At 38.1% G+C, this 16,516-nt stretch overlaps 1 protein-coding gene across 2 annotated transcripts in view; it reads left to right on the top strand.

The window, feature by feature from the left end:
* Positions 1-16,516, top strand: part of MOCOS (molybdenum cofactor sulfurase) — a 219,108-nt gene that overhangs the window by 27,256 nt on the left and 175,336 nt on the right. For both annotated transcript variants that reach the window (XM_071736830.1, XM_071736829.1), the window contains exon 3: positions 454-520. In XM_071736830.1, coding sequence (XP_071592931.1) covers positions 454-520 — 67 coding nt within the window. The remainder of the gene's footprint in view (positions 1-453; positions 521-16,516) is intronic.

The following is a 16,516-nucleotide window of genomic DNA, read 5'->3' as shown; positions in this document are numbered from 1 at the left end:
TGAGGTGGCCACTAATTTTGCAATAAAATTTATATTTTCATGAGGTACTTGAAATTCAAATGCTAAAAAGCTCAGGGTTAGTCCTGGTCTCCAGTCATGAATGTTTATTTTCTCCAGATGCTATGTCTTCTAAATTGATTCTTCACTAGTGTACAGATATATTTATGAATGTGCATTATATCTGTGACAGTTGCATTTTCTTTTTAATGGAACTAAATTTTAGTAAGAGATCCAGCTGATGTTTTAAGGTCTGTCATAATTGCTTTCTTCTGTTGTATGTCCCTGCTCTTCACTAACTGCTCGAAAGAGCTTCAGGGCATTGATGTGAAGTATACTTTAAATCTTTCTTTGTCATCTTTTCAGGCAGGCTCGGTGTAATACTTTGATAAAAGAAAAAAATTAATAGAAAAATTGTGATTAATGATTAACTTCTATATCTCTCTTGTCTCCTAGGCAACCCTCATAGTCAGAATATCAGCAGCAAGCTGACATATGACACAATCGAGCATGTCCGATACAGGTAGCATCATCTTTCTTTCAGATGTTATACTATGCACTTCACACTCTTCATTTTGGTTAGGCTTGTGCTGTTTTGATGACTTTGATGTGATAGCATTTACTGAGGGTCATCTATGACATCTAAAGAAAATGTCTTTAAATCACAATGTAGTTGGACTGTCAAGTATTGGACAAAGTCTGTTCTTTTCTCCCAGATGCCCCAGTTCTCGAAGTCCTGCAGATAAATTAGTGCTGTAATGCAAGCCCACAGTTTTAATTAAGATACAGAAGCTGGATTCTCAAAAGTGATTATTAGTAAGATGGTGTGGTAAGATAGTAAGGTGGAACATGGAACAAGGACATGGTTAAAATTCAGATGAAATTAAATAGAGCATAATGGCTTGTGAGAATTTATGAAAAGCTTATGGGTGTGTGTGTGCTGTTTTACAGCAGATAGTTTCTTCTTTTGAAGTAATAAAATACCTTTTAAAGTAGTTTTGTTATAATTTTTAAGAGCAAAAAGAAAAGGAAAAGGTAAAATTGAGTGTTGGAGCTTCTGGGTATGGGCAAGAAAGTGAACTGAGTCTGTAAGTAAGATATTCCTCTGAAAGTTCAGGTCAGAGTGTGCTAAAAGTGCACTTCTTAACATTAGTTTACACCACGAGGAATAATACAACTTAGGTACCTGATCAGCAGTTTCAGGGGTTTGTTTTAGGTAACTCTTGCTATTTTATAAAATATGTTTTTATTGAAAAATATGTATGCTTTGAGTTTACTTGCCTGCCTTTAATGGCAGTCTTTGTGCAAGGAAAGAGGTGTCATGGATTCTTCTTTGTCTTATCACCTGCCTTAAAAGCAAAGGTTTCTCCAAAACACATCAAAGAATTTAGATTAATTGCAGTGGAATTATAGTAATGTTCATAGTTGTAATGATGAAAATCTGCCTAACACCTTACTTCTGCTTTCTCTCTGACTACACTTTTATGAGGGTTTAAAAAACCCAAGGTTTCTAACTGGAAGACGCTGTTGGCTATAACCTGTCCCCCCACCCCACCAACCACTTTCTGGAGAAAGTGTTTAGTTTTGCTTCCTCTGCAACCCTCTCTTATGCTGTGCAAGATGACACTCTAGTAATGTAGGGCCAAATCAAATGAAACAGACTATCTATGAGAAATATCTGATTTCAAAAGCAGACACTTATGGTCAGGTATATAGCAATACCTACAGACCTGCAGAATCTCCTGATCATACCTCTGTGCTCACATGCAAAGTTAGCAACCTGCTTTCCATTTATTCTCAATGATATTTCAGTGTTTTCATTCAATCATTCTTCTTATAGTATCACAGTAGAAAGCATAGCTGTTTCAGAATAATGACTATTGTACTTTGGGTTCTTCATTGTAAGGGAGTAAGAAAATAAATTTGCAGCGTGTAACTTATATAGAGTACTTTAAAAGAGCTCATATCTTCAGCTTTTTTTATTTTGGATCTTGCTTTGAAAAAGCATAAGACTCTTATAAGAGGAGGATGGGAGATGACAAGAATCATACCAGTGTTTATATTGTTTTTTCTATTTTTCTATTTGGTTGTTGTCTTTTGTGAGTCTTTGGTGTGTTGTGGTTATTGGTTTTTTTGCAAGAAAAAAGTCCTCTGCATCCAAATGAGCTTTTTCAGTATTACACCTAATAGAATTTTTCATCTATCCCTGTAGAGATCCAATCATTATACCCCACTAAAAATTTAAAAAGCGTAGTCATCAAAAAGGTGTAGTCATAAAACTTTAGGAAGAAAATGCTCCGAGCCCACTGTCAATAATTCAGCTATCTAAAAGGCAATAAAAGTATATTAAAAATCTATACTTTTATGCCATTGCAGCTAATCAAAATAAGCAATTTGACAAGACTGCATGACAGGCAGCTCTGTCCTGCATTGTAGTACATAGAATGGATCTCCTCAGTCAAAGAATAATTCAGCAGGTAGTTTTAGAAACCTTAAAATTAATTGCCTGCTTATAATTCTGGCTTTGGCACATGTCTGCAGCCAAAAGGATGGCTTTTTTTGGTAGTGTTTAACTCAAAGGCATATTATTTAAAAAAAAACCCACCACCTGATTTTCTGATGACACAAACAACTAATTAAAAATAAACAAAGAGCTTAATTTTTTATTTATATTTGTCAGTTTTGGTGATAGCAGCATCAGCGTAGACTGTCATAATCTAACAGTGTACACTCTTCCACTGTAAAAAGCTATATTATTTGGTATTGCCTTCATATTTGACAGACAGAAAGCACTCTTAAAACATGGATTTGCAAGAAAATAGGATAAATAATTAATTTTTTGAGTAAATTGATGTTTTCTATGAGTTACAAAATTAAAGTAGTCAAAATGTCTTAACTTTTGAGCAACTCAAGAACAGTAAGAGTAAAAATAGCTATTTTATTCTTTAAAACTTTACTTCTCTTTACTTGAATTGATGAGATTTTTAACAATGTGTGTATCTCTACATTGAGCATGAGGAGAGTAACTGTGATAAACCCTATCTAAATGTGTTAGATGTATGCATCAAAAGATAGTAAATCCTTTTTATGACTTTGCTTATGGATGTATGGAAATGCCATTGCTCCTATTCCATACAACACTACTTCAGTAACTCCTTAAGATGCTGCAGAGATAATGCAACTCAGAAATTCATTATCTTGAGTATTAAATAACCTTTTCCCCATACCCAAGCATTTTAAAATACTGCCTTTCTGAATATTTTAAAACATGGTCTTTGCAGGTGTACACTTGCAGTATAAAATAGTGCAGTAGTCGCTGTCTTCTCACCAGAGCCAGACTGAAGTATTTGTGTTGTTTGATGCCTGTGTTATGTTTAAGATATACGACATGATGACTTTTTCATTTAAACACTATGCTGTTGAATTTATAGTTTTGATGTTCATCCTTGAACTTTCAGATACTATGAAATGTTAAAGTTAGAGTGCTTTGCACATTCAAGTATTTTAATTTTTTTAAAAGCAAGACGTTTCAGCTAAGATTTCAGTGCCAGGCTTCTAGACTGTAGTAATATATGTATTATAGAATTTTCTCACTGAAGCTAAAAGGATTTGGCATTGAGCTAAATGTGATCAAGTTTAAATATAGAACGAAAATGTGTATTTTGATGAAGGCCATCTAAGTGAACTGTAAGAGGAGAATAATCTCTGTGGTGTGTGCATACATATGAAAAAGGTGCAGCAGGCAGGCACAAAATTAATGAAAATGGCTTAGTAATTTTTTAGAAATATTTGCCTCAGTGGTAAAACACAGAGATGGTACCATATTTTGCTAAGAAAGCACTCTTATAAATACTGTTTGTAATTTAATTTAGATTGTATTTGTAGAGATAATTTCATGGTAGCAAGGTACAGCTTTACATTCCTTCTATAAGCATTATGCCTGGATTATGAAATAGGTTTCCATTCCAAGTCTCTTTTTTTATAATTATCACATGTTCTGAAATGGTGCTATGTGCAAGAAGATAAGAATTTTTTCTTTATTCCCAGGTTAAAGCAATTCTGTGTCTGAAAATAGTAACGTTAGAACTGATACATACATGAAAATGGGTTGACCTTTCCTACACAGTAAGAAATAGTAGATATGGTATCTGCTTAGTATTGATTTGTCCTTTGTAAAGGTCATCAACAGGAAACTGTACGGATGAGTGACATCTGAGTGCTGTGTCCAGTCCTCCTTAATGGTTCCTATCAAGTTGAAAACCTTGTTTCAAAACTAGGGTGATTCAGCCTTTTCCCACACTTGTTTTATTACCTCATTTGCAAATGCTGCTTTTGCTGCTGCTGCTGTTCAGCTGGCAGGGCAAGTCTGAAATACCAGAGCTGGTAAAGTCTAGCAAAAGGAGACTGTGCTCTCTGGGGTGACTGTGCATGGCAAATAGGAGATGTAGTAGAGGATGATTATGGATAAGGGATATTTTTTTGGAAGAGCTTGATAATAGGCAAGAGGGGTGATCTTTTTCCTTATGGCTCAGGTGATGACTTTATGTAGGTATGGAATGGAATAATTCCAGTGTGCCCAAAATGAGCTGGTGATATCCCAACTCTGTGCTCTGTTACAGACTGAGCATTAACAGAGCAATGGCTTTGGTACAGATGCTTCTTGTTATCTCCTTGGCCACACCTAGCCTTTTATGCAGGTGTGGGAACCTGTGTTTTTTTTCTTCTTAGCACTAAAAGAAAATAGCTGGTGGGATGGATAGTAAACTTAAAATGAAAACGAAGAACTTCATTTTATAAACAGTTGTTTCTAGAAGTCAGTCCATTACTTTTGTTGAGTTTACTCTTTGCAACCCTATGCAAGGTGGTTGCCCTTCCAGACAGGGCAACAGGTGCTGTTATTTTTTAATGAGTTAGGAAACTGGCTTAAGAACCAGTATAATCAGTCTGGTTTAGTTCAGAACTTTGGTCCTGTAGTTTCATCTGTTTTAATAAATTAATTAACCATTAACTTGATAAACTGAAGCATTAGAAAGGAATTTGCTAATACTGCTTCTTACTCTCCTGGTAGTCAGCTTTGTATCTCATGGCTTGTATGAAGTGATTGTAATAAATAGAATCTGTGCCTTCATGGTCTTATTCTTTGAGTAATCTTGGTTTCAAAGAGAGCCAAATCTGGAATGCTTCATTTATTGAAATAAATAAATATTACAGTCAGACAAAATCTGGAGATCAAGATTTCTAGTTTATGAACACAAAGAATGAAATGCTACTGAGCAATTATGAGTTTAATATGTGTGGGTGGTTAGAGGGTGTTTTGTAAAGACGTCTGGAAAAGGGTGAATACAATCTTTTTTTTTTTTTTCCCCAATTCAGAAAAAACCTTCCGGAATCTGCAATTATAATGTGGCTGTGACAAAGAAGCAATGGAGTCTTCAGTTTAAAAGTGATGTTGCTATGCCATTCCTCTTTAAGTAACATTCACAGTAGGAAGAATGGTGCAGGCTTACTTGTATTCAAGCCCCCCATATTAGTTCACATTTTACAAATGCACACAGCCTTGCTGCCTCCCCAGCTGCTCTTTTGGCAGGGACCTGATGGCCCCTGTGTCTGAGGTGAAGCCTTCAAGAGGGCATTAGAGCTGGTGAGTAGTTATTCCACTCAGAACAAAATACCCTGATAATATTACTGACATTTCCCCAATGCAAATGCTATTTTCCCCTTCCCTTCTTCAGAGTTTATTTGGAAGCTTTTTCCCCTCTCCCTAAGCTTTACAGTACTTGTAGAAGAAATGCAGTGTTTCTCCCTCTTCTCCCTCTTTTGAAGTTGTTTCCTAAGTGGCGGTGAGACACCAGTCTGTGATTCTACTGGGAATCATAGAATGGTTTGGTTTGGAAGAGACCTTAAAGATCATCTATTTCTGACCCCCCTGCATGGGCAGGGACACCTCCCACTAGATCAGGTTGCTCAAAGCCACATCCAGTCTCCTTCCCTGAGCAATGTGTTCCAGTGTCTCACCACCCTTACACTAAATAATTTCTTCCTCATATCTAACCTCAATTTCCCCAATTCTAGTTTAAAGACATTGCCTCTTGTCCTATCACTACATGTCCTTGTTAAAAGTTCCTCTCCAGCTTTCCTGCAGGCCTCCTTCAGGTACTGGAAGGCCACTGTAAGGTCTCCCCTGAGCCTTCTCTTCTCTAAACAACCACATCTCTCTCAGCCTGTCCTCACAGGAGAGGTGCTCCAGCCCTCTGATCATCTTTGTGACCCTCCTCTGGATATACTCCAAGAGCTCCATGTCCTTCTTGCATTGGGGGCTCCAGAACTGGACACAGTACTCCAGGTGGGCAGTCACAAGAACGGAGTTGAGGAGGAAAATCACCTCCCTTGACCTGCTGGCCATGCTTCTTTTGATGGAGCCCAGGAATACGGGTGGATTTCTGGGCTGCAAGTGCACATTGCCCACTCATGTTGAGCTTCTCAACAACCATCACCCCCAAATCCTTCTCCTCAGAGTTGTGATGCTTGTTGCCCTAGCTATTTAGTGAATAGTAACATGGTCCTGTCTGCTGTTGGGAGCCCTAAGATGGCAGCTCCAGGAGATTATGACACCTTCATTACTGACGTAGATGATTATTTGTATTTTAAACAAGTCTTAATGAAAACCACATACTTAGCACAAAAGTAATACCTGCCATCCTCTGTGTGTACCTCTTGTACTTGACAATTTTGTTTCAACTTCAGTGCTCTTATGTTTCTCAGTGTTATGTAGCACTGAAGAGGTGCTCCATTTGCATAAACTCAAGAAATTTTGAATGCCAGCTCTCAATATGTATGTTGTCTAAAATTCAGCTGGTATTTTTTATGTCTAGCTTTTTTTGAAGACTGTCCATATTTTTCTGCACTACCATTTGAAACTTATGCAGTGACCCTCTGCTGAGAAGTGCTGTTTACATCTTACAGATTTTATAAATATAACTAGAGACAGCCACCCTGGGAAAGACTACTTCTTCTGTGGTTTTAGAAGCACAGAGATAATCTGTTACTGAACCTATTAAAGATATTTCTTAATAATCTTTCTGTGAAGTTAGTAAGCCCAGTATTGAGCTCCATTTCTTATGAGCTCCAATCTTATTCATTCCACTTGTAAAGCAATCTGAATACTTCATTTCTTGTTCTTATAAGGTGTTGAGGAGATCCTAAAGCATTCCCAAGGGCTTTCCTGGTGGCATCTGTGTCTCAATGAAGCTGAAATCAAGCCTGCCTGACTTCAAGAAGCATGGATGATGCTGTCAGGCAACTGGTGTGATTCTGGGGGTGCCCTATACAGGGACAGGACTTGGACTTGATGAACCTTCCAACTTGGCTGATTCTATGATATTCCTGTTTTCACTTCTGCTGAAAGGCTGGGCAGAAGTTTTTGCTCTCATTAATCTGTTTGCTACCTGAGCCAGCCTTGCTGAGGTTTTAACCAGCAAACATGAGTCTTTAAATAATCATTGTTTGCATTATGAATCTTTTTTCTTCAACCAAAAGCAGGTCAGGTCAGACTCTACTTACTGTTCTCTTTCCTTAGTTCTTTGGGACTGCTTTTGTTGCACACACTTCATGATCCTGTCTTGATGTTAGCACTTCAAATGCTGGTATACACTGAAATGTTTTTATTATAAGTCCATCTAAATGAGTAGCTATCAGTGCCGCTTTTCTTTTTATCATTATGAGCTAGTTCATGGCATATCATGTAAATTTTTTGCATATATGTATTTCTAAATTACTGGTGAACTTCTAACCTCACGAATATAACAATTTATTCAGTAACTCCCATTATTTTTTTTCAGAAGCAGATATGATCTGCAAGCAGTGGTAACTTTGTGAGCAGGTGACTCTGTAGTGTTTGAATGATTTCATAACATTTTTTTCTCTCATTTGAAATGTAGTCTGAGAATTATCTTCTGTCCCTGTTATATCAAGTATAACTGCAGCTACCTTCTCATCTCTAATAATGCCATTGGCTTTTATGCATAGTTCCAGACTATTTGTAACTCATCCAGCCCTCATAGAGACAGAGAAACACATAGGCTTTGCAAACAATGGCACATATGTTCAGCTCTCTTTTTCTCTAATGAGCAGGTTGTTTACAGCACCCATGCTAGAATGCTGTAGTCCTGGCTCTGTGGGATTTCTTTTTCTATTTTGCTGCCCTCTGCAACCTGCTGTCTTGCTGAAATTCTCAGTTAATATCCCATGTCTGTTAGTGGTTGCTGACTTTTTTTCTCCCCTTTTTTTCACTGGGAACCCATTTGGCCGCATAGGCAGATGCCAGTTAGTTGTGCTCATTAAAAAGATAATGGCTTGTTACTGAGGTCGCTGCTGCTCTGCTGAAAGTTTGAATCTTTCTGTGGCAAAAAGCAGGGCAGTGGCACAGCTTCCAGGCTGCCAGGGGGATGTGTTAAACACCAGAGGGAGCGGAGCTGGTGGGAGCATTGCAGCAGCGATGCTGAGCAGAAGAAACAAATTGAGCAAAACCAGGAGTTCGGGGGGAAGAGCAGTGACTGGAAAGAGGTAATGATGTGGTGCAAACCAGCCACCCTAGCCTAAGGGTATAATGAGGTTATAAGGGCCCAATAAGGGTTTTGGGGTGCCAGGTCACACAGGTATCTGAGCTGGTGTGGTTCGAGGGTATGGGAAGGCGCATGAACTTCAGGGGTTTTGTGTGTCATCTGCTATTACAGGGCACTTTTCATCTACTATTGATGATCTTTCCCTACTGGGAGGGCTAGAAAACTTGCTCTTCCAATGACTTATGGGAAGCCAGTATACCTTTTTTTCTGCACCATATTTTCTGTTGCTTATAGGCTTTTGTGGTCTTTCCTACCGTTAATCTCTTCTGATGCATTGATGTTGAAACCTATCCAGTTCTTTTGTTTTCATAAGTCAAACAAGACAAGCTCCTCTAGGTTCTACTTCCAAGGTGTATTTTTCATCCCTGATGCCAATCACAATGGCCCTTTCTCTGGGCTTTCTCTGGGCTTGTTCTGGATTATTTTCATCTTTTGAAAAAATGTAGCAAAAATAGGATGGAGTCATTGCAGTAAGTCCTTCAGTGTGGGAATCAGGGTAATTGAGAGAGAATAAAAGATTCTTCAGATGGTGGTGTGATCTGATCAAATTTATGGGTGCTAGGAGAAGACAAAAATTATTTTAAAGGTAAAGAAATGGCACCAGCATTTCAAATTTCTAAAGGAAACCTGTAGGCACAGTGGATTTTCAAGATGAAAGAAAACACATCTTTGCAGGGACTCTTCTAGAATGTAAGAAATCTGTTGGAAGATGATTTTTCCTGTTTGTGTTTCTTTCTGAAATTTCATACCAGGCTGGAAGTGGTAGTGTGGTCCATAGTCTGGCTGATACTGATACAAATGAAGTAAAAATGAAAGAAGATTTTGCACAGATAGGTATTGTGTAAGAAACTACACTGACCTGAAGAAGAGAAAAATATTTTAACTTGATCCCTTTGAACATTTATTTCTTTTAAGCTAAATGCACTAGCTTTCATTGATATGTTTCAATTGATATAGTTTCATTGATATAGTTTCAAAATACTCAGTACATAAATGCCTAAAACTGAGGTAGGCTTTTATAGTATATGCTGGGTATATTAACGAGTTCCTTCTAAATTTCTTTACTCTTTCTTTTGCTTCTCTCATTATCTCATTGATTCAATTTTCTCACCTGTTTTAAGCTTTCTAACATGAAAGTTGTGAGCAAATATAGTGGTTTAGAAATTAAAGGGTGCCTCTAAGAAGCACCATGAGCCATGGTAAGATATAGAAATATGAAAGATAAATAAAGCAAGACTTTGAACAGAACTGTCTTCTTCATGCTAAGGTTAATAATGTCTAGTGAATCCAGGTTTAATTTGCTGGATTATATTTGTATATTTGATATGTGACAAGGCAGAAGAAAATTGCATAATTTGTATTATTGAGTGCCAGCTCAATCACATGTTGTTAATACTTTAGAATTTATAGTAGGCTTTTGGATGGTAAGACTGTTTTGGAGGAGTAAGATGTGTATCCTTTGGATTTCATGAAGACTCCCTAGGCCTGCAATAAATCCAGTGTTAACAGTCGATAGTGTTCAAAAGAGCGGTTCAGTACTCAGCTTTTCTCAGCCCTCATCACGTCCTTTCATTTGTCTTTTTTTTATCTTTGTAAAGGTGTTTGCTATTTAACTTTTTTTTTTTTTTTTTGCACAACACCTGTCATGCAATAAAGGGGGTTTTACATTTTTCTAATGAAAACAGTGCTGTGTTGCAGGAAGAAAACAAAACAAAACAAAACAAAACAAAACAAAATCCCAAACAAACAAAGCAAACAGAAAAGAAACCAAACCCAAAACACTAAAAGACCAAAAGACCAAAGATGATGAGCAATCCTTTGTGCTATCAAGGGAAGCACTCTGCAGCAGAGGTGCAAGACAGGGTGTTGGTTACCTTTGCCCTGCTAAGAAAAATGTCACTAATCTGTTGGTTCCAAAATCCTGATGTCCCACTAGGCCATATTTTAGGAGAGTGGCTCTCTGGTGAGCCTGCTGCAAAACACTCACTGTCCATTCCAAGTTCCTTGCCACAGGAGAATGAGATCTGCCTACCGTTAAGAGTTTGTTTGGAAATGTTTACAATCTTGCTGAAAAATCGTAAAAACTGAAGATTTTTTTTGTTTCACAGAGATCCATCTTCCTTTGGAATTGAAAACTAGAATCCAAACCAGAAATCTGTTAGACAAGAGTTGCTCTGCTAGCCCCGCAGGGCTGGAAACCCTTTAGTCCCACCCTGATATTCTCCAAACGCTGAAGTGCCCTTGTACAAGCTTACTGGAAAATAGCTGTCTGCCCTTCCAAGAGCTGAACAGCAGGCCACATAGATAGGATTTTTAATTATATGAAAATACTTAATGTGAACTCCATTAATATTATATGGTCATGGATGTGGGTCAAGGGTGTTCAGATCACTCAAAAGATCACCATCAGAGATATTAGAAAAGGGATTTTAATATCAATTTGTGTGACAACAGTTTGGTGGCAAGGTTCACTCTATTACTGTATGGAAGAAACATATAAAGGCTGAAATTAGATCAGGAGAAATTATTTATACTGAGACAGGGGGAAGTGAGTCAGGATTGGGTTTGAGTGATTTGTCCAAGGATCAGGGAAAGAAAATGAGGGAGGCACTCCCACTGAGCCATGAGGTTCAATAAGGACTCCTTTGCTTTCTAAAATCCTTCCTAGGGATGAGTCTAGGTTTGGCTGGATCCAGACTTAGCCTTAGATTTGGTTGACAGTTTATGTCTAATAAGAGGGTAATGAAAACCTCTTGTTGAGTCATGAAATTCAGGGTGAGTCCCCTCACTTGTTTCCTTTATCAGAATTAATTTTCTTTTGTGATAAACAGGGTAGCAGCCCGCTGTGAACCCAGAGAGCTTCAAAGGGCCTCACTTTAGAATCAGTATTTATAGGATCACAAGATGATTGGTTTTCCATCATGGCCATAGTTCCTGGCAGGTGATGTTGTTACCTCTTAGAGTGGGCTTGTGATTCAGGCAGAGGGGTCTTTGGGAGATTTCTCAAGCAACAGATCCAGGTGCAGTTAGGGAGTGCCTTATCATCCCAGTCACTGCAGATGTACCAGAACAAGAAGGTGCCAGATCGTCTCATCTCACTGCCTCAGTAGGCAAGGTTAGAAAGACCCCAGCCCATTTCATTTGCAGCTAAAACAAGGACAACTTTTGGGTCCACTGTCTTTGTGTGTAAAGCAAGAACAATATTGTCTGGTGCAGACATTGCAGTGTGGCCAGGCTGCAGAGTTGGTCTGCTCCACCACATTCCACCCTGTGACCAAAATCAATCCATCTTTCCTCAGTGTTGTGGCTGAAACAGCATGTGAAGGCAGTGACTGAGCCTGGATGGAAACTGACCTCCTAAGCTGGTTGTGCTCCTCAAGTGTAAAATGGGTGCTACAAGTTGATAATTTCTGCGTTATTGCCCGTGACTGCAGCATAAACTTTGCCTGTGTCTATTTGTTATTGGTTAAATGTGTTGCAGCAGTAGCACTTTCCAGCTGTCTTGAGTGGCTGTCCCAGTAAACGAGGTGCAGATGATTCTCTTCAAGTCTCCCATTTTTTCTTTTGGGTAGAATTAAGTTTTACCATGTACTACCCTTAGAGGGCACAGTCTCAGCCATATGCGTTGTCTGAAGGAAGTGCACAAGGGTAAATTTCTGTCAGTCAGTGAGAAAATCTTGCTTTTTTTGATATAGCCCAGTAATGAGTGCAATATACTGCTTCATTTGTGAAAGGAAAATAAAATAACCTGATGTACATTGAGGGCACAGGTACAAACAAGAAAGTTCTGTAGTTTTTACAGAATTACACAGAACTGCATCCAGGAGGGTTTTCAATATCTACAGAGAAGAGGAAACAGAACACCTTGAGACATACCTGTGAAAATTTAAACTAAAGAATACATAATGTAGCTCACAGTACCAGGTCAAATATTAAAGTCTTCATTTGAAAATGCACAGAACATTCACGAGCTGCTCCAAGTTTTTCTGACCATGTTTGCCTACTTAAACATCCAAATGGGATGGAATCGCTTTAGCAAATAGTACTGCATTTAGTGTTTGTAATGAACTTCAGAATGAGTTTGATGAAGTATCCTTTTAGTATAAATTGGAGTTGAGCTGTTCTGCAAAAATGTGATATTATAGGTGGTACTCTTAACAATGAAGTGCAAATGAAATTCTGCCTGCTTTTAATTAAATAAGCACACACTCCACTGAGTTTTGGAAATTTAATTCTCTTAATCTGAAGTCTCAAGCCCTGAACAGCTATTATGATTTGAAAGATAATGCTGATATGTTTCAGGGCTGTTTGTACTGAACAAAACACCTATGCTCTTTCCTTTTGTAAATTTGAGGCCCTTTTGATTTCTATGGGTGTTTTTTCCATTGTGTGAAAAAAAAGAGTTAAGATAACCTGCTTTCTCCTTGTGGCACATGGAAGTCAGAGCTATAAGCAAAAGTATCAGGGAAAGAGCTGAGGTATCTGGATCCTGGTGTTCCTGCTGAGGGGCTGTTGTTGCTGTCCTGCATGGATGTAGCAGTGAAATGTGTTGTTGTACATGAGGAAGGCATGCCTGACAATTCAGAGCCATCACAGGCTTTCCAAAGTGGGAAGTGACTGACCACAAATTCTTGCTGGGTAAGTGCCCTCCTGCTTTTTTTTTAAACTGCATGGCCTTGAGAAGAGGCTGGATAGCTACGTGGCTGAAGATGTTCCTATGGATAGGTTGCAAGGCTTGGAGGAGAGAGGTTTTCCTGACAGCCTTCCGCTTGGCGTAATGAATTTACACATACCAGTGCTAATTACTTAATTCTCAGTGTTGGGAGGAGATTTGCACAGTTGACTGAACAGGGGAAAAAAGACAAAGTAACTCAACATTCATGTGATATTGTGCTTTGAGTTATGTGCCTTTTGAAAGAAATTAATTTACATTTCATCTTCTTGCAATCTCTCTAATTTCATTATCGTATGATTCAACTTACTATAAATGAAAGCAAGGATGGATATAAAGTCATTTAAGAATGAGAAACACAATTTTATTTTAGAACTATACATGATATGAAGTAAGATCTGGTTAATTAGCTAGTATGTAAAAAGCGTTGGTTTCTTGAGTTTGGTATAATCAAATTTAAATTATTTCATGGGGGGTTTTTTGCACACAAAGGCCTGCATTCAAACCATTTCAGAAACATATATAAGAAGTTGCAATCTTTTTGAAAATGTTTGTATGTGGCTGATACATTTCAGAGTCATCTCAGTTGTATTTTCACAGCCTAAGTATTTTTTTACCTTCATTATAAGTAATTTAAAAACAGTAGCATATAAAATTTTCTATGTCACTTGCTTGACTTCCATTTTCAAGTCTAATTGAGGTTTACTTGCAATGAATTTGAACTATCAAATCACTTAAACCATTACTACAGCAGAAGTACTTTGCCTTTAGGGTATACTTGTATTTCTACATTAACAGAATTGTATTTTATACCTGTACAGTGAAATTCCCCATATAAAACTCAAACAAGAGAAGGGGAAATTAAATCCTTTTTTTTTTTTTTTCTCTTCCTCTTTCTGCACGGAAAAATTTTTCTGCCCTGTCTGTATTGATTTGTTATCATATACCTGACCAATGTAGTAGCTGTGGCAGTAGAATTAGGTAAATATGGAATTAAGCAGTTGAGAAAATTATACTCAACATAACTTTTCAAGAAATCAGAGTTATAGTGTGCAATTAACAGCTTAATGGACCTTTACCTCTTCTAGCAACTCATTTTAAATGAGACAAATTGCTTGGCAATGTTTAATAAAAAATTTGATTGCATACAGTGTGTAAAATGAAGACTTTAAAATTAAGCATATTCAGAAGTAATTTCTTCCAAGCACATGTGGGTTGCTAGAAAAAGAGAGCGTGTGTGAACTTGATAACTTAGACTACAACTGCTGAGGTGCAAAGTATATTGTAAGTCATTTAAAATTTGTGAGTGGTAGCTCTGTAGGAAGTTTGAATCACAGCACAATGTAGAGGTTGCTAAACTTGTTTTTACAAGTACAGTGAAAGAAATTGCCCTGGTGATTTATTCTGCATCCTATACAGATCAGTGTTACTTTCTAAAAGGAAAATATACTTTTTGGTGAAGAGAGGCCAGCAGATTTATCTTTTCCTTTATTCTGATGTGGCAAAGACATTCACATACGCTCAGTGCCAGCTCTGGCAAAGATGGGTGGTATTTGGCAGGCAGGAGGGCAGGCAAATGGAGATGGTCAAAACCAGTGCAGCCAAATAATAATGGCTGTAGTGTGCAGCATGCCTAAGGTCCCTATTAGGCTGGTGTCCAAACTCTAAAAGTGGGTATGTAAGATGGCAACTACTTTTCTGAACTGAGTCTTTCTCTCAGTGCTCTGAATGGATGCTCAAATTGCTTGAGATGTGCACTAGGTTGTGGATCTGGGCCTGGAAAGTCCAGAATCCTGGCTTATCAATTGGTAGAGAAGAACTTTCAGAAGGTTTTACACCTGGGCCAATAGTTGTCACCTGTCTTATACATTATTCCCACTGTTAATGGTTTCTAGGAACCATTCTAGGAACTATATGTGGTAAATGGTTTCTGGCTGCATGTGACTTCCATGCTTTTGGATCTAGCTCAAGTGTGTTGCCCAGGGAAAGCTACTGGTACAATGTAAAGAAGAAAATGAGAACCTTAAATTCTTGCTAGCAAATTGTGAGAAGATTATTACTGTGTTATGCAGCATTTTAGGTTCTGTTAGACCTATTAGAAAATAAATACATGTTCCTTTGGTGGCAAGACTGCCACTGAACTTTCTGAACCTACAGTGTTTATAGTTTGATAAGCAACATCTGTTATATGCTAATGGTGTTGTATTTGCTTATTTATGTAGGTAATTTTAAAGGGAGCCTCTCACCATCTTACTAGGTGCTTTGCAGAAAAAATTAAAAACATAAATTACATAAGCTACCTGAAGTGGATACAGTAAAAACTTCTGATAAAAATGACAACCCAAGCACAGAGATGAGTTATCTGAAATAAAACTAGAGGCAGAGAAAGGGGTGCAAGTCATGGGGGGAGAACTGTTAGTCAGATGCAAAATTAAATAGTGAGTCTGTGTACAACTGTAGGTTCCAGTGGCAGCTTGTACCAGGTCAGGACCTTTTGAAGTGGGTGTGGAGGAAGGCAACAAAATTGATCAAAGGGATAGAACACCTCTCCTATGAGGAAAGTCTGAAAGGTTGGGGTTGTTCAGCCAGGAAGAAAGAGGGCTCTAGGAAGACCTTCCTGCAGCATTTCAGTACTTAAAGGGGGCTTGTAAGAGAGATGGGGACAAACTTCTTAGGAGGGCCTGTAGCCATGGGACAAGGGATGATGCATTTAAACTAAAAGAAGGTAGATCTTAGACTAAATGTGGCAAGGAAATATTTTACAATGAGGGTGGTGAAACACTGAAAAAGTTCCTCATTGAGATGGTAGAAACCCCATCCCTGAAAACATTCAAGTTTAGGTTGGATGGGATTCTGAGCAACCTGATCTAGTTGAAGATGTCTCTGGTGACAGACTGCAAGGGGGTTGGACTTGATGACCTTGAAGGTCCCTTCAAACTCAGACCATTCTGTGATTCCATGATTGATGAACTGGAAATAGCTTTCTAGTAAATTTAATAATATGTTTTCTGCATTTCTGGAATAAATGTTTCTTCCCTTTCCCTTAGACACTCAGCTCTAGATACTTGCTCACAGGTTTATCTCCTGGTTTAATAGCAATGCAAAGAGATTACTATACTTCTGGTAGTGTGGGCAGGTTATATGGCTATGGAAAGAGCTTTGCAAGGCAGAGGAGCATTGAATACAGAGCTCTATTTTTGTGTTCTTTTATACCTTCGTAGTGTCA

This window comes from Heliangelus exortis, chromosome 2 (genome assembly GCF_036169615.1).
Source record: "Heliangelus exortis chromosome 2, bHelExo1.hap1, whole genome shotgun sequence".
In the NCBI taxonomy this organism is placed as follows: Eukaryota; Metazoa; Chordata; class Aves; order Apodiformes; family Trochilidae; genus Heliangelus; species Heliangelus exortis.
Note: the sequence above shows the minus strand (reverse complement) of the source record. Positions and strands in the feature narration are given on the sequence as shown.